This window comes from Mus pahari, chromosome 10 (genome assembly GCF_900095145.1).
Source record: "Mus pahari chromosome 10, PAHARI_EIJ_v1.1, whole genome shotgun sequence".
In the NCBI taxonomy this organism is placed as follows: Eukaryota; Metazoa; Chordata; class Mammalia; order Rodentia; family Muridae; genus Mus; species Mus pahari.
Window position 1 is genome coordinate 59,874,694 of NC_034599.1, and position 20,122 is coordinate 59,894,815.

General features: G+C 42.3%; 1 protein-coding gene across 2 annotated transcripts in view; it reads left to right on the plus strand.

The window, feature by feature from the left end:
• Positions 1-623: 623 nt before the first annotated feature.
• Positions 624-20,122, plus strand: part of Ints14 (integrator complex subunit 14) — a 26,620-nt gene continuing 7,121 nt past the window's right edge. The window contains exons 1-9 of one of the 2 annotated variants that reach the window (XM_021206070.1): positions 624-728; positions 1,663-1,931; positions 4,204-4,484; positions 6,474-6,581; positions 12,108-12,263; positions 13,040-13,158; positions 13,574-13,716; positions 15,930-16,022; positions 18,556-18,700. In XM_021206070.1, coding sequence (XP_021061729.1) covers positions 4,263-4,484; positions 6,474-6,581; positions 12,108-12,263; positions 13,040-13,158; positions 13,574-13,716; positions 15,930-16,022; positions 18,556-18,700 — 986 coding nt within the window. In that variant the 5' untranslated portion in view covers positions 624-728; positions 1,663-1,931; positions 4,204-4,262. Of the gene's footprint in view, positions 1,044-1,662; positions 1,932-4,203; positions 4,485-6,473; positions 6,582-12,107; positions 12,264-13,039; positions 13,159-13,573; positions 13,717-15,929; positions 16,023-18,555; positions 18,701-20,122 lie in introns of both variants that reach the window. The other variant, XM_021206071.1, reaches the window with a different exon arrangement.

A 20,122-nucleotide genomic window follows, 5' to 3' on the forward strand; every position in this document is an offset into this window, starting at 1 on the left:
CCAGGCCCCTACAGCCCACAGGGTTAGCAAGTCACTTATTGCCCACCTCACCCTCCCATCCCCGCCAAGGAACTCCCTGAGGCATATACTATTTATTCTAGGGACACCTGGTGGAGAGAAGCAGGCAGGGACCCTCAAAGCCTTAAATGGAATCCTAAAAGCAAAACCCTCAGCACTCCTCAGGCACAGAAGCAATAACTGAGTCATGCTTCTGCCGGTCTCAAAGTCAGAGTAGGGAAATAACGTGGTACGAAGATCTCAGGGCAGCCAGGTGCTTACAGTCTGAGCACCCAGCCAGGGATTACAGTTTTTAAAAGTCAGAAGAGCATCCTACTGTTCCGTGGATGTGACTGAGAATTCTGAAGAAGAAAAGCAATGACAGAAATGTGAGTTAGACACTGGCCAGGGGTCTACAGGTTAATAAGAAGGCAAGGCATAGATAAATGGAGGGAAGCACACAGAGAATGGGGTAAGACAAAGGGGGAAGGGCCAAAAATCCACAAGGCTCAGCCTCGACGGAAATTGGGGCTCCGTGGGCAAGAGACAGAGAAGGAGCACCCCCTAGCGTCCCGGGCGAGCCACAGCCCAGCGCCCGTGGGCTGGAAGCCCCGCCCAGCCCACGCTATTCGCCGGCTCCGGGTTCCCTTGTCGCCCGGCCCTTACGTTCCGGCTATGGCGCGCGGACGGAAGGTTTAAGCGGACGGACAGAGGCTGGAGATGGGCTCCGGGTAAGTCAGGAAACGTGCCTGCTGAGGACTGTGTTTCGATGGCGGTTGGGGCTACAGGGGAAGGAGTGGAAGGAACAACGCAGGGCGGGGGCGGGCCTTCTCTGCGGCCCGCGTAGGATGGCCGTCTCGGGGCGCTGGCTCCTGGGCCTGCGACCGGCCTGCCCTCTGTGTGGCCCGGGTCCTGTGAGCAGCGGGATTTCGCGCTTGGGGCAGTGTTCCTTCTTCCCTGAGAGACTTCCGTCCCTGACCCTGAGACTTCCGTCCCCTCTTTCCCCGAGAGTTCCATACAACAAATGTTTTGGGCTCGTTTTAAAGGTAAAAGTATATCCTTCGGTTGCCATCTTAAGTGAACTCTGCTGCATTTCAGGCGACCCATTCAGATAGGAATCATCTGAGAATGTAGAGGGACGCGTAGGGCAAGTCAGCGTGACAGAAAAGCCCAAGTGTGTGCACTTAGAAACCGAAGTAGAGCCTGGGCGTGGTGGCGCACGCCTTTAATCCCAGCGCTCGGGAGGCAGAGGCAGGCGGATTTCTGAGTTCGAGGCCGGCCTGGTCTACCCAGTGAGTTCCAGGACAGCCAGGGCTATACAGAGAAACCCTGTCACGGAAAAAAAAAAAAAAAAAAGAAAGAAAGAAAGAAAGAAAGAAACATAAGTGGAGCTTTGAGAGGTTCCTGAGAGTCAAATTGCTATGAATGGGCTAATTATCCCTTTCAGGGTAGAACTATAATGTAATTGATGGCTTTTAGAGCAGTCAGGTGGCGAAGATGTAGACTGTCCGGGAGAAAGAAAACCCTTAGTTATCCGAAACATTGTCTGTAAAATGGTACCTGTCAGAAAGGCTGAGGACAGTGTGGGGAAACTTGATGAGAGTCAGTCCAAGTGAGAACTACATCGTGGTATCTACTAATGAGCGATCTTCTTTTCTTTTTCAGTTTTGTGACGAGGCCCAGACTGCTTGAGTGAAACAGCCTCCAGGGACATTCCATTCTTTTGTGTAGCCCAGTTGGATTGCCACAAGTCAGCCACGGCTGAGGAAGTGCACTTGGGACCCGACACAAATGCATGTTAGGAGAAAGAGCCGGCTTCCCAGGTGACCTCAGAGAAGGCTGCGGTCACCCATGGCAGTGCTAGCGGCAATTTCATGGACTGGAAGTGCTTGTTGATACTTGGTCCAGAAAACTGTTTCCCAATCTCTTAAGAGGTGAGGACATGATCTTCAGCTTTTGAAAACCATAAAGGCTTCCATGCATAAATGTGACCCACAAGGGCTGGATAAACTACACCTGAGCACACGTGCAGGAATCCCTGGTGTCTGTGCTTAAATAAGAAAGAAAGTGTATTTCTGTGTACAGAGTTAAAATTTATAATGTATTTTCTTAATGAATTAATGTATGTTGAGATTTTGATGAGCACCTGTTGTGTGCCAGATGTAAACCTGAGTAGACATTAGGAAGCAAAGTCTTTTTTGTTTTTGTTTTTGTTTTTGTTTTGAGGCAGGGTTTCTCTGTGTAGCCCTGGCTGTCCTGGAACTCACTTTGTAGACCAGACTGGCCTGGAACTCAGAAATCCACCTGCTTCTGCCTTCCAAGAGCTGGAATTAAAGGCTTGTGCCGCCCCTGCCCAGCAGGAAGCAAAGTCTTATTGTGTTCCTTGCCTTTAGTGACCTCATTTCTGAACTCATTTGTCCTAGGCGGCATGGACCTAGGAAAATGCTGGTGTGTAGCAAAACAGGGCAGTAATGTTTGGGGGTAGAGGTGGCAGGGGTGGTGAGGTCATGTCATCTCCCAGAAGAGTGAATATGTTTAACACATTGTTTAATGAGGCAGAGAGAGGTATGTAATCTTTCTTCAGGGGCTGGAGTGGCTCAGTGATTAGAGCACTTACTTCTGGAGACCCTGAGTTCAGTTCTCAGCACCCACATTAGGCAGCTCACAACCACCTGTAACTCCAACTCTGGGACTCTAATGCCCTCTTCTGGCCTCTGAGGGCACCTGCTCATGTGTGGCAGGCACTCACACAAACACATACACTAAATAAAAAATGAAATTTTCTCCTAATTTTCTTTCCTACTGTCTAAAATTTTGGACTACTAAGAGTCTGAAAAGTAAAACTTTTCCTCTGATTAACTTCCTTGGTATTGGATACATGAGATGTTACAGTATGTGAGATGTATCTATGGCCAATATGTGTTAAAAAAAAAAAAAAAAAAAAAAAGGCTTTTCCTGTTTGAGCTGAATCCAGCTATTACATATAACATTGTTACCGTGAACTAGTAAGTGCTGAGTTCCCAACAACCTACTTACAAAAGGAATTGTAAAATGTCACACATTTATAGTTGGAGGTGTACTGAAGGGCAGTGCCTGTTGTTAAATTAGAGAACTACATTTTGAACCTGTTGAGTCTGCCCCAATTCTATAAAATGTGTGTGCAATGTGATTTTTTTCCCCCTATTTTGGTCCTTTGAGACAGGGTTTCATATAGCTCAGACTGGCCTCAAACACCTTACATAGTGAAGAATGACCTTGGGATGATTGTCTCCACCTCCCCAGGGCTGAGTTAAAGCCTTACTATGTAGCCTTGGCTATCTTAGATCTCACTATGAAATCCAAACTGGCCTTGAATTCACAAATCTGTGTCTTGGATACTTGTATTAAAGGCATATGCTACCTTGCCTGGCCTACAATGTGATTTTTATGAATTCTCATGCAGTCTATATACACATACACATACTCATATTGTGAGGTGCTTCTTTTTTTACTCATTCTTTATATATAATCTGTGTCCTTTATTTATACCTTTATAAAATTTTATTGAATCTGCAGATTAATAGAGGACCAACATTGTCAATCCACATGAGCAGATCTGAGTACCTGGGAACTTTATTCTTGAGAAAAGAAGATATGTTTTCTCCATACTGAATCTTATTTCACTTTAAATATGAAACAATACTCATCAAGACACTGGCAAAAAAGTTATCAGTTGTCAGGTAGTGCATACCACATACGGGCTAGATTGTTCTTCAGTAAATTGTTAAGGAGTTGAAGTAGGAGTATTTATTGAATTAGTTGTGTAAAGTGGAAAGTATAGAGTCAAGGAGTTTAATGAATTGAATGTAATGTCCTTGGTTGATGCTGGTTAGTAGGTGTGTCTAGGAGAGGCCCTCTCAGCTTTGTGCTTTCCTTCTGTCATTCTGTGCTGCTCACCACCACATAGTTCTGGGAAAGTGGCTTAAATTGTGGTTAAGAAAAAAAAAAAAAAATAGGGCTGGGGAGATGGCCCAGCGGTTAAGAGCACTGATTGCTCTTCTGAGGTCCTGAGTTCAATTCCCAGCAACCACATGGTGGCTCACAACCATCTGTAACAGGACCCAATGTCCTCTTCTGGTGTGTCTGAAGACAGCTACAGTGTACTCTTATACATAAGGAAAAAACCTTCCTACGTAGGATATGTAAAACCTTATTTCTCTTCCACAGCATTTCTCTGGTTGTAGCTGGCTGTGTGTGCTGAGAGGGAGTGCTAGAATTGTCCCATCATGCCCACTGTGGTGGTTATGGATGTGTCCCTGTCCATGACCCGACCTGTGTCTGTCGAGGGGTCTGAGGAATACCAGCGGAAGCACCTGGCTGCCCATGGCCTGACGATGCTATTTGAACACATGGCCACAAACTACAAGCTTGAATTCACAGCGCTGGTGGTGTTTTCATCGCTGTGGGAGCTGATGGTCCCCTTTACGAGAGACTACAACACCCTGCAGGTACGCATAGGAATAAGCTATTGTGGATATTGATGGAGCTCAAACTGACTGGGAGAAAAGCAGTGTTATGATTGTGTACTGATTTTAGAACTTGCAATTGTTTCCTAGAGTGTGGTTATACAAACTATAACAAAACAAGATTCACAAGGTCTTAGCTTTCCTCTGGCAGAGCCATGAGATAAGGATGTTGCTGTATTTTCCTCTTTTGGTCTTCTGGAATCTGAAGATAAGGCTCTGTATGCTAAAATCCAGCATCTTTATGTTTAAACTCCACTCCTTTCTGCTTTCCCACACAACTCAAGAAACTGGAAAATAACCCATCCTTTTTTTAAAAAATAAATCATTGTTATAAGCATTTTAAATTATGTTTATCCTGACAAATAACTGATTTGCAAATACCAAGATACACTTTAGAACCTTGACCAGTAGGTATTATCTTCCAGGCTTTTCTGTGGTATGCTAAACAATTTACTCTCTGACATCTTTAAATTATCAATGTTTCCAGAGTGCTTAGCACAGTACCATGCCCCAGTGATTAGTCAGTATCTGGGGAAGTAAAGTGAGCAATTCAAATGAAGGTTAGGCAAGTTAGGAAACAAGGATCAATTTAGCTTCAACTTAAAAACTACATATGGGAAAGGGCTAGAGAAATGACCCAGCAGCTAAGAGTACTTAAGAGCACTGACTGCTCTTGCAGAGGAACAGGGTTCAGTTCCCAGCACCCAAATAGTGGCTTACAAGTAATTGTAACCCAGTTCCAGGGAATTGAAACCTCTCCTGATCTCTGTGTGCTCACACACGCACACATTTGCACATATAGGCACACTAAGTACTTTAGAAATATATGGAAAACATTTGTGTTAACACCCTTCTTATTTTAGTTGTCCCCCCTCCCCTTCTTTTTTTTTCCTAAATGTATTGGATCACTTTAGGGGGATTTGGGACAGGGTCTTGCTGTGGAACCCAGGCAAACCTTCCATTCTTAATCTTCCTCAGCCTCTTGAGTACTGGCATTACAGGCACGTGCCAGCATGCTTGGCTCTTACAAACTTTCCTATAAGTGATTGAGCTTAAGGATTCTGATGTTCTGGAGTTCTGAAATCTGGAGAATTGCTGTGTGGAACTGGGAAATCACAGTTAAGATCTGGAACCCTGACATCAGGCTGCCTGGCTTCTGATGGCAGGCTCTGCCACCTCTCACCAGAAAGTGACTCAGTTGTTCTGCACCTTGCTTTCCTTGTTTAAAAGAAGGAGTGGAATGGGTCAGGCGAGCATGCTGGGAATGGCATGTAAGATGTGGTTAATGTTTGATACAGTTCTCATTTTTGTGATGTGCTTTCATTTTTGAATTTAGTATTTTCCTTCAAGCCCACTTAGACACAGGCTTGGGACTGCATACTCTCACCTAACAAGAAGAAGGCATAAAGAAAGCTAATTTAGGGGGCTGGAGAGATGGATTAGCAGTTAAGAGCACTGACTGCTCTTTCAAAGGTCTTGAATTCAATTCTTGTTTGTTTGTTTGTTTTCATTTTTGTTTTTTTGATTTTGTTTCGATACAGGGTTTCTCTGTGTAGTGCTGGCTATCCTGGAACTCACTCTGTAGACCAGGCTGGCACCTGCCTCTGCCTCCCAAGTGCTGGGATTAAAGGCATGCGCCACCACCGCCCCGGCATTTGAATTCAATTCTTAGCATCCACATGGTGGCTCACAACCATCTGTAACAGAATCTGATACCTCTTCTGGTGTGTGTGAAGACAGTGGTAGTGTACTCACATACATAAAAAATAAATAAATCTTTTTTTAAAAAAGAAAAAAAACTAATTTAATTGTTCCTTATAGTTGAGAAAAATCTCTCACTGTTTTTGTTTAAAGAATCTGCTTTGGGGCTCAAAGAGGCACTGTGTTCCCTTTGTAGCATATGTACTTTGAAAATTTTGTGTTTTCTAATAACAAAGAGAGCAGTAAACACTTTTTTTTTTTATTCAACAGGAAGCACTGAGTAATATGGATGATTACGACAAAACCTGCTTGGAGTCTGCATTAGTCGGTGTTTGCAATATTGTCCAGCAAGAATGGGGTGGAGCGATTCCTTGCCAGGTAATGGTAGATTCGTTCTCCTCACCCTGAGTAAAATGCAACTGCTGAGGCTTCAGCATTCCACAAACCATATTTTATACTGTTCATGTCTTTCGAAAACTGCACTAAATGCTGGGGCTGTAACACAGTGTCAGAGCACCTGCCTAACAGGCACAAGGCCCCAGGTTCAAGCCCCAGAATTGGAAAAAAGAAAAGAGAGAGAAAGAAAATAGTATATGAAAAAGGCACCAAGTCATTCTCATTCATCATACTAATTTAATCCGCCTTGTGCTAATATGCACATGAACCAGCAAAATTATGCCTCAAGGAAAACATCTTCCTGGGAAACTGACCTACTACAATGTAGTACCATTGTAGAAGAGACAAAGGCTCACAGTGGAGTTTAAGAACTGCACTCCCTGGAAAGATTGTAATTTTGAGTTATAGAATTGTAAACATCAGTACAATCTAGTCTTTCATTACTTCAGTGTAAAATTTATTCAGCAAACTTCTGTCTCAACTATAAAGTGTGTAGAATTGGAGAGAGAAGTATCAAACTTACTTGCTCCTTTTGTGGAGTCTACAGTGGCTCCATATTAGCATCAAGTCAAAGCCTAGTAGCAACAGAAAAGGGAGTTGGATGTGTGTAAACAGATGTGCTGAGAAGTGGTGGCATAATTAGAAGAAGGGGAAACACTGCCAGCAGGAAAATATAGCAGTCTGCAGTTTCCCTGTGTAGAGGCTTTGCAGGATTCTATACCACTCACTCAACTGCAGTTGCAGTATGATAGCTGCCATCACATAGTAAATGAGTGAGCATGACTGTTGCTTGATTTACAAACCTAGGCAGTGGTTAGGTACAGCCTTTGGATCAGATTGCCCCAGTATGTGATAAATGACTTTATATTGGAAAGTCAAGTCAGAATTTAGTATCAATAGCATCATTGGTATTTTATTTTTTAATTCACAGTAAAATTGTGAAGCCAGGCATGTAGTACACTCTATAATATACATGCCTATAACTCTAGCGCTCAGGAGGCTAAGGCTGGAGGATTGCCAATTTGAGACTAGCCTATACTACCAAGTGAGACCCTGTCTTACAAAAACAAAACAAGGGCAATAGAAGAGATGGCTCAGTGGTTAAGAGCAATTCCTAGCATCCACATGGCTGCTTGCAACTGTCTGTGACCCCAGACCCAGAGCATCCAAAGGCTTGAGGTATCCACATGATACATAGACATACAACACACTTTATACACAGGAAATGAACAAATACAATTTAAGCAAGGGAGGCAGTGTGTGTGACTCAGTTATTAAGAACACTGGCTGCTTTAACAGAGAACTCAGGTTTGACTTTCAGAACCAACATGGTAACACCTAACCTCTGTAACTGCAGTCTCGGGATCTGATCCCCTCTTCTGGCTTCCTTGGGAACCATGTACACAGATGATACACATACCTATATACATACATATATACACACATCACACATACATAAACATACATACAGGTATGCATACATACGGGCAAAATATGAAAAAATATTTTTTAAAAAGAATAGTTACAAGGTTGCCATTGCCTGGCAGTGAGGGAAGACATGAAAAAATATAGGAAGTGTGGACTGCCTGTTCTGTAGGGGGAAAGGATGCTGATATAATCAAACACAGTGTCAAATGTATACTAAAAATGCTCAGTTTTGCTGCATGAAAATTATATCTCAAGTCAAACTTTGGAGATAAAAGAAAACTTATTTTATTACTGTGAGAACCATACTATTTGAACTCAGGCTCATCAGGACCCTGTATTACTTTACAGTTAAGTCACTTTAGTAAACACTTGTTAAGAAGACAACAAATGGGGCTGGAGAGATGGCAAAGTTGAGAACACTTGCTGTTTGTGCAGAGGACTGGGTCGGGCACCCACGGTGGGACTTACCGTTTGTAACTCTAGCTCCAGGAGATCCAGGAGAAGGCTCCAAAAGATGCCTTCTTTTGTCTTCTCCAGTCTTAGTTAGGATTTTAATGCTGTGAGGAGACACCATGACCAAGCCAACTCTTATAAGGACAACATTTAGTTGAGGGCTGGCTTACAGATTCTGAGGTTCAGTCCATTATCATCTTGGTGGGAAGCATGGCAGTATCCAGGCAGGCATGGTGCTGGAGGAGCTGAAAGTTCTACATCTTCATCTGAAGGTGAACAGAAGACTGACAAAGCCCACCCCTCCACAGTGACACACTTATTTCAACAAGGCCATACCTCCAAATAGTGCCACTCCCTGAGCCAAGCATATATAAACCATCACACATGCGTGTATAAACATGTACACACATGCAGGCACTCAGACATACACATAGAAAATAAAAATAAGTCTTTAAGAAGACAGAAAATGCTTTTTGGTTCATTCTTTTCAGGAAAACAGTATGTATGTCTTTGCACTATGTGCATAACTGGAATATTCAAGTGAATATCAGACTTTCTAATAGTAAATAAATAGAATAAAAAGTTTTGTCAGCATCTTCTGAAGTGGTAGTCAGCAGGTAGTAGGTTCATTGGTTCTTCATGGACATGGGTAAGAACTGGTTTTCTTGTTTTGCGTTATTTATTTATTTGTTTGTTTGTTTGTTTATTTTTGGTTTTTCGAGACAGGGTTTCTCTGTATAGCCTTGGCTGTCCTGGAACTCACTTTGTAGACCAGGCTGGCCTCGAACTCAGAAATCTTCCTGCCTCTGCCCCCTGAGTGCTGGGATTAAAGGCATGCGCCAGCACAAAGATTTATTTATTTTATGTATATGAGTACACTATAGCTGTACAGATGGTAGTGAGTCTTCATATGGTTGTTGGGAATTGAATTTTTAGGACCTCTGCTTGCTCCGGTCAACCCTACTCACTCAGTCCCTACTTGCTCTGGCCCAAAGATTTATTTATTATAATACATAAGTACACTGTAGCTGACTTCGGACACACCAGAAGAGGGCGTCAGATCTCAGGTGGTTGTAAGCCACCATGTGGTTGTTGAGAATTGAACTCAGGACCTTCAGAAGAGCAGTCATCTCACCAGCCCCCAGAACTGTTTTTAAGAGCTAGCAACTTTGTCCCGTGCAGACTTCACTTTCTCATGTTTAGTTTATTATTATTATTTTTTTTTTTTTTTGAAAAAGAAGAACCTGAATTGGAAATGAACTTTGTCAAAAGGCCTAAATCCACTTAGAGTGACTAAGTGAATCAGATCCAAAGCACTGTATGAAAAATAATGGTTATTAGTGGTTTAACAGCCAGTTAACATTTAATTTATTTAAATGTGGCCTTTTTTTGACCAACATTTTTTCTTTTCAAGACAGGCTTTCTCTGGATAGCCCTGGCTGTCCTGGAATTCACTCTGTAGACCAGGCTGGTCTCGAACTCAGAAAATCAGCCTGCCTCTGCCTCCCAAGTCCTGGGACTAAAGGCGTGTGCCACCACTGCCCGGTTTTGACCAACATTTTTATTTATTTATTTATTTTGACCAGCATTTTGAACAGCTGGATTATGTCTTCATTATCTGAATAAGGTCTATTTTATTTTGACATTACATGCAATTTATCATAAAAAACAGCATGTGGGGTAGCTCAGTGGTAAGGTTCTTGTGCTTTGAAAGCCTGGCAGCCTGGTTCAATCCACAGAGCCCATGTAAAAATGAAAGAAGAGAACTGATGCTATAAAGGTGTCCTCTGACTGCCACATACACACATCATGCATATGCACATATAAACACACATACAACAGCATCCATAAAAGCTAGTATAAGAAGTAAACCACTATTTTGAAATTGTTGGTTTCTAGTAAAAGAAATTCCCTGTTGTCAATTGAAAGCTTTACCAAAGGCCAAGGCCTTCTGAGGGACCTCCATTCAGCGTTTGAGACTGTAGACGTCTGTGCTGGTGGTAGCCCACATGCTGCAGCCATTTACTGGGCTAAAGAGAACCAATAATCTTCCTTTGTGATCTTAGGACGTCCACCCCGGGCTTCACTATCACCATAAAGCAGTGGGGAAAGAGACAATGGCTTTTTAGATACCTTTTCAAATTTCAAGTTAAACATGCATTTTGTTTTTAAGGTTTTATTTGCTGCTACCAAAATGGCCTTACAGATGTTTTTACACTTTAAAAGCCAGAAAGACAAGGAACAGTACCAGATGTACTTTTAAAGCAGTATCTTTTTGGTTGATGAAGAATAGAATTTGTCATCTTTAAAAGTAAAGTAGCAAGGGGCTGGAGAGATGGCTCGGTGGTTAAGAGCACTGACTGCTCCTCCAGAGGTCCTGAGTTCAATTCCCAGCAACCACATGGTGGCTCACAACCATCTGTAATGGGATCTGATGCCCTCTTCTGGGAGTCTGAAGACAGCTACAGTGTACTCATATACATAAAATAAGTAAATCTTTAAAAATAAATAAATAAAGTAGCAAAATTCAGATGTTTGGATTGGATCTTCTAGGTACGCATACAAATGAACCTTACCATTTCTTATACTAGTGTCTTAAGTATTATCCAAGAGTTGGGTTTTAATGCAGTTAAGTGAAAATTGTCTGCAATTGCTTTTTTTTTTTTCCTTTAAATGTTTGAAGGTAGACTTTTAAAACACAATTAGAGCTGAGTGTGGTGGTGCATACCTCTATTCCCAGCACACAGGAGGCTGAGGCAGGCAGGTCTTTATAAGCTAGAGACCAGCCTGGTCTACAGAGTGAGTTCCAGGCCAGCCAGAGCCTAAAAGTGAGACACCGTCTTTAAAAAACAAAACTTATTATTGTTATTATTACTATTATTATAGCAATAATAAAATAAATGAAAATGTATATATTTTAGATACACAGTTCATTGACTTCACAGTGCATATACATATATAAACACCAGTTCATTTAAGCTATATTTCCAACATACCTCCCATCCGAGGTTCAGAAAACCTTGAGGAAGAGGCTGAAGAAAGAATGTAAGAGCTGGAGGATGTGGGAGGAGTTCTGTGAAATACTGTGTTCCATACATGACACACCATCCCACTCATGAATTCATGGTCCTTGTAGTCCCTGCATAAGATCAAGCCATAGATTTCCACTGGATCAAGGAGGGGCCTGAGGCCCTGAGGAGAGACTGGTAACGGATGACTTCCGAAGGAAGGAAAGTAATTTTTCCTTGGAAGTGCAGCCCTTTGGTGGTTGCTAGGCTCCAGGGGTGACTCAACACTCATGTGAACAAAGGCACCATTAATTGTACTCACAGTTAAAATACAGAGAGGAGGAGGAGGAAATAAAGTGGGTAGCCTGGGGAGAGATGGAGGAGGAGAAAGGGAGAGTGGATATGATCAAAAACATTTATATAGCTGAACTTCTCAAAGAATAAAAGATGCTCTATGAGTATAAAACATCAAATGTGTCCATCACCCCACAGAACCGCCCCAGGCTTCTTTCTGACAAGACCAGAGGTCCTTTAAGTGAATACTTTAATCAAAAATAATTAAAAAGAAATATATATATATATATAATTTAACATACAATCCTCCTGTTTTTACTTACAGGTGGTTCTGGTGACTGACGGCTGTCTTGGCATTGGCAGGGGGTCCCTGCGACACTCCCTAGCTACTCAGAATCAGAGAAGCGAGAGCAACAGGTTTCCGCTCCCCTTCCCTTTCCCATCTAAGTTATATGTCATGTGCATGGCGAACTTGGAGGAGGTAATACTTTTTACTCAGCTCTTTTTAGTTTGATTAACTAAATTTCAGGGCTTAGTCTCTTTGCTGATGCATGTGTTAATGCTTTCTTATGTGTGCCCTAGCATGGTCTCCACTGATTTCAACTGAGGCTCCCAGCTTAGGAACATGGCTAGGGTTGTCTTTCTTCCTGCTGGTGGGTTGTGGGGGATCCAGGTGTTCTTTTGGGTGTTATGTCCCTTATTTGGGAGTTCTTATATCCATTACAGCATAAATGTTGAAAGAGTATGTGTGCTTTAATTGTTTGGTAAAATAATGTTACTGTTAGCCTGCTTTATTAATTGCTAGACTGCTTAGTTTTTCAATTTGAGAAAGATATTTGACTTTTCTCTACTCTGATTTTCTTTTCGTTGTAAAATGTACATGAGAGGCAAATAGATCTCTGAGTGTGAAGCCAGCCCAGTCTTCATAGCAAGTTGCAGGCCAGCCAGAGCTATATAGGGAACCCCTGTTTCAGAAGACTATAGACGATAGTTTTCCCATGCAGTATTAGAAACTCCATGCTGGGAAGTGGCTAGCCAAGCTTCTGTCTAATGTGGCGCCACCACCTTCTGTTCTTTAGTATTTCACGCTTCAGCCTTGCGTCAAACTGTAGTTATTTCTCTGTCATTTTCTGTTAAGAAAACCATCTCAGTCATTTCCTGCTGGTGTTACGGATGACACTAGTCTTGGTGTGCTGAGAGTGATTGGTGATTTGTGCCACTTTTAAAGGGTCCCCTTCCTCCCTTCTCTCTCTGCAGCTTCAGAGCACCGATTCCTTGGAATGCCTTGAACGACTCATAGACTTAAATAATGGTGAAGGACAAATTTTTACTATTGATGGCCCCCTGTGTTTGAAAAATGTGCAGTCTATGTTTGGGTGAGTATATGTGTAAAGCCTTCCATCTTAATATTTAATTCAGAGTATAGTTTGACAGCTAGGAAGAATATAAGTTTTATTATTGGTAATTTTGACTCAGTTCTCCGCAGGAGCCCAGCTCTCAGATAAAATGAGCAGAAGCAGTAGGTTTAAAAGTTCTCTCGTTTTCTGATTAAGTATAACTGAATCTATATATTTAGCCTGCAAAACTGACTTCCTTATAATGCTCAGCAGTTTCTAAGGTTAAGTTGTTTGGGCCTTCTCTGAATTGAAATCTTATCACAAATGTCAGCTTGTATTCTGTGTCCCAAATGTTCAGGTTTAGTCTTAAAATCAATGGGAAACGATAACAGAATTTGCATCTTTAAAGATTTCTTGTATATGAGTCATATCACTGCTCTGTAACATCTTCTAGAAAGCTGATAGACCTGGCATACACACCTTTCCATGCTGCTCTCAAGTGTGGCCACCTAACGGCGGATGTACAAGTCTTCCCCAGGCCAGAACCTTTTGTTATAGATGAAGAAATTGATCCCATCCCTAAAGTCATTAACACAGGTAACTTTTTTGAAACTTCCTTCTTAATTTTCCTGTTTAACTTACCTAAGAGGTGACAGGTTATTGTCTTTTGGTAAGAGCTTGAGTTAATCTCCAATCCTTGGTCACTATAAATACCTGTTACTAGAGTTAAAAAAAGAAAAAAAGACAGATTGACTTAAAATAAGGTCTTCAGTCTAGTGTTCTTCCAGCTGAGGTATTTGAGCCACCTGAGGTGATTCTCGGTAAAGATTCTGAGATTCATTAGCATCATACCTAAGGTATATGAAGAGCTGTCTTCTAGCTCTGGCGCTGTGACTTGTGCACGGTGATCCTGGAAGTTAGTTGCTTCTTTCAGTCCTAATGAGTAGGTGTGGGGAATGAACCAGTCAGTTACTAAGCTCTTAGTTCTGGTAGACGGAACCATTCTAGCCCTGCTTCTTGTATCAAGCCTAAAACAAAATGCTTTCTGCATCCTACTGCTTCAGTCTAGTGTGTGTTTGTTGATGCCATACTTAGCTGAATTTGAAAACTTTGAATTGTGGAGAATTGTAGGAGAGAATTGTCTTCCATTGGCTGGAAGACTCCTGAGTGGTGAGTGCATGTCAGAGCTCTTAGGGACAGACATCATCACTCTAAGTGTTGCTGATGCCTGGCCTAATATAGTCTGACACTTACTAGATGCTCAACAGGTAATTGCCCACTCAATAAATGATTAGAAATAAGTGTGTAGTAAATAAATGTTGGTGGTTTGGGGTGTAGACATGTTAGAGTGAAAGCCTGTGAGCAGGCTTCTGCTTCTGTGCCTTTAGCTTTTGGCTCCAGAAGAAGGATACCCAGGTTCATGGTCACAGAGTATAGTGAACTGTACTGAGGGTTTAGTGCCTCCAAACCAAATTCTACTTCCCTCCTGCCCTTTATTTAAATGTTTCTTTTCTTTCCAATATAAACTTTTAGTCTTAAGATACTTTGTAACTTGTACCTAAGTCACCCAAGTGTTTGTCGCAAGCCCTTCTCTACTCAGCTCAGAGCCATTAGATGCTCAGCTAAGGAGGCCCTGACAGCAGCCTGCAGGGAGGGACACACCCTGCTGTATCACAGGAGTAGTCACTTGGAATACACAGCATGATTCTGGGATTTTGAAATTGTTTTGCTAATATGGTTGTGCTTCTGGATATACTTAGAAGAAAAATTGAAATAGCAAATGAGTATTTTCTTTACAATTTTTATGTTTTCAAAGTTTTGTGTTAATTACTTATATAATCTAACATTTTATTAAAAATTCTGTTTAATTTTAGTGTTTTATTTTATTTTTGAGACAGGGTATCACTAGAAGGCTCTGGCAGGCCTGGAACCCTGCCAGTTTTGCCTCCCAGGTCCTAGGATTAAAGGCATTTGTACCACACCCACCCAGGAACGTTTATTTTAGGTTTTGAGGAAATACTTTTGGGCCATAGCATAGCTGCTGTAAAGGAAAGGAATCATTATTGTGTCATTTTGTATAGAATTTTTTTTTCTCAAGTAAAGCTTCTTTTTGAGTATGAATGTGGTGTATACACAAGAGTGCGCAGGTGTATGCAGAGGCCAGAGGAAGACATTGTGGGTCTTCCTCTATTATTTATGCTTTATTGCCTTAAGACAGGCTCTCACTAAAATAGAAGCTCCCATTTCATTGGCTTTGATGGCTTACCTGCAGTTTCCCAAGACCACTGTCAATATCCCCTGAGCCTGGAGTTATAACTCATATGGAGGTACGAGTTACGCTCTGGTTTCTGTGAAATGTTGGAGGCTCTAACTGCAGTCCTCTTGTTCAAGCATTCTTAGCCACTATGCCATCTTCACACCCCAAAGGAATGTTGTTAAAATGGTGGCTCTACCTTCCAAAGGCTGAATGAGGTTGTTGTAGATACTTAAACACTCTCCATGTGTGACCTTACTGCCCTTGACTATACAGAAGAATTTGACCTTTAAGCTTTTGCCTTGACTAAGGTCCTAGCCTCATAAAAATAAAATTTACCTCGCTTTGTTATAAAACTTGAATTCATTAAATAAAAGTCATTACAGTTGGAGGTACTTAAGATGAAAATTATCTATGATCCTTAAAAAAGTTTAACAATTTTCCTAGTTATCATATTTAAAATTTTTGCCTTGAAATAGTGTTTTTAGAATCTAACACATAGAAATAATGCATTTTCCCTATTGTGAATATTTCTGTGTTGATTTCTCACTTACAGACTTGGAAATAGTGGGCTTTATTGACATAGCTGATATTTCCAGCCCCCCAGTTTTGTCCAGGCATTTGGTCTTGCCCATAGCACTTAACAAAGGTGAGTTCTCTTCTTATCCCTTTGATTTACACGGAGCATTGTGTTTTCTGAAGTCATTCCTCAGTGCCAGATGGTAAGCTGGCCCACTGGGCAGAATTTAAAGGAAAAGCACTGTTACTGAACTGGATCTCAGAAATCTAATGTTGCCTCAGATCCAAGAATAGATAACATGCTGCCTTACGCTGTGGGAACTTTTGACACGTTACTTTGTGCACTGGTCTGTGGACTGATGGTGGAAGGTGGTAGCTCTAGGATCCCTACCCATGGCTTTCCTAAGAGGAAGGAACACACTGAGAGAAAGGGGGAAAGGACACGGTTTTTTCTGCCAGTTCCAACCATGCATCCAAAGGATGATTGCGTGCGTCATGACTCCTGCTTGTGAGGCTTCACCGCAGACTGTACATTGCTTGACTAGGAACTGTTAAGTCATAGCCCCAAATCGCAGCATCTCTCAAGTATGTCAATCCCTAGCTGTTTGAAATGTTCATGTCTGTGTTCTAAGTTGACCATCTACCTTATATTTAGCAGTTCTCTTCAGGAAATATGTGTTGCAGGTCACACCTCCCCTCTGTGTCCTCTGTGTCTGTGAATGCTTTACTATGAGAGCTGGAATATGGAACATCCCATGAGTAACTCGTTCACAGTGAGGAGCATTGTAATGCTCTTTTATTTTCTATGTGTTTTGAGACAAGGTCTCAACTCTGTACTGTAGGCTAGCTTCAGACTCAGCCTCCTAAGTGCTGGAATTACAGGCATGAGCCACCGTGCCCAGTTCACAAGCAAAATCTTTATATTCATGTAAAGCAGCTTATTAGGATCATTGTGTTTATAAACCTATGCTCTCAGAGAACAGCCAGATTGCCCTGTCAGATCCTAGAAGTATTCTGTATGCCTATATAATTGCTAAGCAGAAAATAAGCCAAGTATTAGGGGCAGGAACAGTACAGGAGCAATAAGGGAAAGCAGAACAGGGCAGTATTGTAATGTACATTGAATACCAAGCTATAATGAAGACTCCTCTTGTTGAAGTAAAGAGTCTCCGAGTAAGGTCAGACATATGTTTTTAGAGGAAAGTTAACTGTAAGAAGATTCACCTACAGCAGTGTATGGGAACTTTAGCCAAGAAGCTCATACCACTGTGTACTTTGAACTTGTTTCTCTAGTGTGAGGGCTGTCAGCTTGAACCACACTTGACACTTGTGTGTCTGATTCTGTTTAGATTGGTGCCTCAAGCCTCCAATGGCATCTCAGTGAATTTTCTATAGGAATGCTATGCAATTGTTTTTATATACAACTCCCCTGGGCTATATAATTCATAAGCCATAGACTTCTATTTAAAGAGGATAATGAAAGTTAAGAAATGAGCTCAGTAGTAAGGCATAATATATCTATTAAGTCTAAAGACTTAAGTTTGATACCCAGTACATGCCCCCCAAAAAAGTTTGTTTGTTTTGTTTTTTCGAGACAGGGTTTCTCTGTGTAGCCCTGGCTGTCCTGGAACTCACTTTGTAGACCAGGCTGGCCTCGAACTCAGAAATCCGCCTGCCTCTGCCTCCTGAGTGCTGGGATTAAAGGCGTGTGCCACTACGCCCGGCTTGTTTGTTTTTAAACAGGTAGGAAAATGATGTAGTTAGTAAAGTAATAAAGTTCTTGTCTTGAGAGCATGAAGACCTGAGTCGAGTCACCAGCACTGATGTAAAAGAGCTGAGTGGGTACACACTCGTAGGCCAGGTACCCTGGGGTAGATAGATCTCATGAATGAATGAATGAATGAATGAATGTTTTAAAGAAAAAAAATCCAGATGGAGTAATAAAAGCTTATAATCCCAGGCCAAGGAGACAGAGACAGGAGGAGCTCTGAGGCTCACTGGTCAGCCTTCCTAGCCTGGTTGATAGGCTGCAAGCCAATTCCAGGCCTGCTCAAAGTGGGTGCATTTCTAAAGCTAACACTTGAGATTGTCTTCTGGCCTCCACACATATCTGCATATGCATCTGTACACATGCATTTTTTTAAAAAGAGAATAGTGATAATTTCTCTCATGGTAAATAAATGGTATCTTTTGGGGGGGGGGGTCTTTTTCTCTGTGAATCAACCCTGGATGTCCTAGAACTCACTTTGTAGACCAAGTTGGCTTCAAAACTTTCAGAGAACTGTCTACCTCTGCCTCCCTAGTGCTAGGATTAAAGGCATGCACCACCATGCCAGGGCCAAGTGGTGGCTTTTTAAAGTATGTTTACAGAGTCTATATTGCCACCATCACCATCCATTTCAGACTTTCTCATCATCCACCAGCAGGAACCCTATAACCATGGATCCCAAGACTCCTTCTCTCTGTGGGCTGCCTCTGCTATCTGTTTTATTATTAATATCTGTGGATTAATGTATTTGAACTTTTTATATGGACATTTCGTGGAAAACTGTGTTTTTGTAACTTGTTATAATGTTCCTTTACAGCTCCACGTAGTTCCCTTCAAAGCATGAGATAATTAAGAGTTGAGAATTTTGTAGCTAATATGCTAACCTGTTTTACAGAAGGTGACGAGGTGGGTGCTGGCATCACGGATGACAATGAAGATGAGAATTCAGCCAATCAGATTGCTGGCAAAATACCCAACTTCTGTGTCCTGCTCCATGGTAGCCTGAAGGTGGAAGGAATGGTGGCACTTGTCCAACTAGGGTAAGGAGGGTTCGTTTGTACTGCTGCCCCAGAGAGAGCTAGACAGTGGAACATTTCACAGACCTGAGGAAAGACATGGAAAGATCCTGGTCACTCTTCCCTTTCCTGCCATACCCTTCCCACCTCCATTACCTTCCAGTCCTTAGTTATCCCACAAAGTAAGTGGGAGGTGTCCTTTTTAACTGCAGATTTAATGCTATATCTCTTCTCTTTTAAGTTGTTAGTCACATGTTTACTTTAGAGAGAGAATTTTACTGTGACCCAAACTATTCACACACACACGATCCACATGCCTCAGGCTCTAAGGTGCTGGGATTACTGCTATACCAAAAGCTTTTCCTCTTTAAGTCTTGCATGGGTGCTGGGAAGCAAACCTTGGTCCTCTGTTAGTACCTCTCATAGTGACCTGCTCTGTTTCTGGGCACCCACACTGCCTACTGCTGCTTGTTAGCTCATGCCACCCCAACACTGCATAGATGAGACTGAAGCTTCGAGAGACAGGAAATGGTCCAAGACCACAAAGATCACAAACCCCAGCACCAGAGTTCTTAACCTGCATTCTTAGTCCAGAACGCATGCTGCTGCTCGTGTGGAAAGAACTAGCTTTCATATTGTCTGCAGTCGTGGAACCTGCAGAGCTGTCTGCTTCTCTTCCTGTAACACCTGGTATTGGAAAAGAGGAGGGGGCCTCTGGCCATGACCTGACTTTGTCAGATATAAAAGATCAAGGATATCTCCATTTCTGCTTGAATGAAAATTCCAAAAATAATACAGTGGGTTTTTTACTTATTCTATTTTTAATTGTGGGTATTCACATGTGTATGTGTTCAGGTGAGAGCAAGGTGTCCATGGAGACCAAAGGCTGGAACTAGGATTACAGGTGATGTGACCTTCTGGTCCTCTGCAAGATGGACAAGTGCCTTTGAGAGGCCTGCTCTGGTTCCTGGCCCCCAGGCTCCCACTGCCTCCGCCTGTGGGGATCTCCCGGGGCCCTGGGGCCCTCTCAGAAGCTTGGAGAGTTTTCCCTCACTGCTGCAGACTTTGCCTCTGGTGTTGCTGCTGTCACTCCAGGAGGCAACCGGAGGGACCCGAGGGCTGCAGTGTCTATTGCTCTACGCCCAGGCTCGGACCTACTGTACTTTCATGGCTCTTTTCTCTTTTAAACCGCTTTCAGTGCACACACAGCTATACACAACTCACATGCACTCACACATATGCTCACAGTCTTACACTCCTACACACACAAACATAAACAAGTTTTGTCTGACTAATATGTATCTCAGAGAGTTGGAAATACTATGTTCATTTTCTGGTTTAAGATTTGGCTTTAGCCGGGCCTGGTGGCGCAGGCCTTTAATCCCAGCACTTGGGAGGCAGAGGCAGGCGGATTTCTGAGTTCGAGGCCAGCCTGGTCTACCAAGT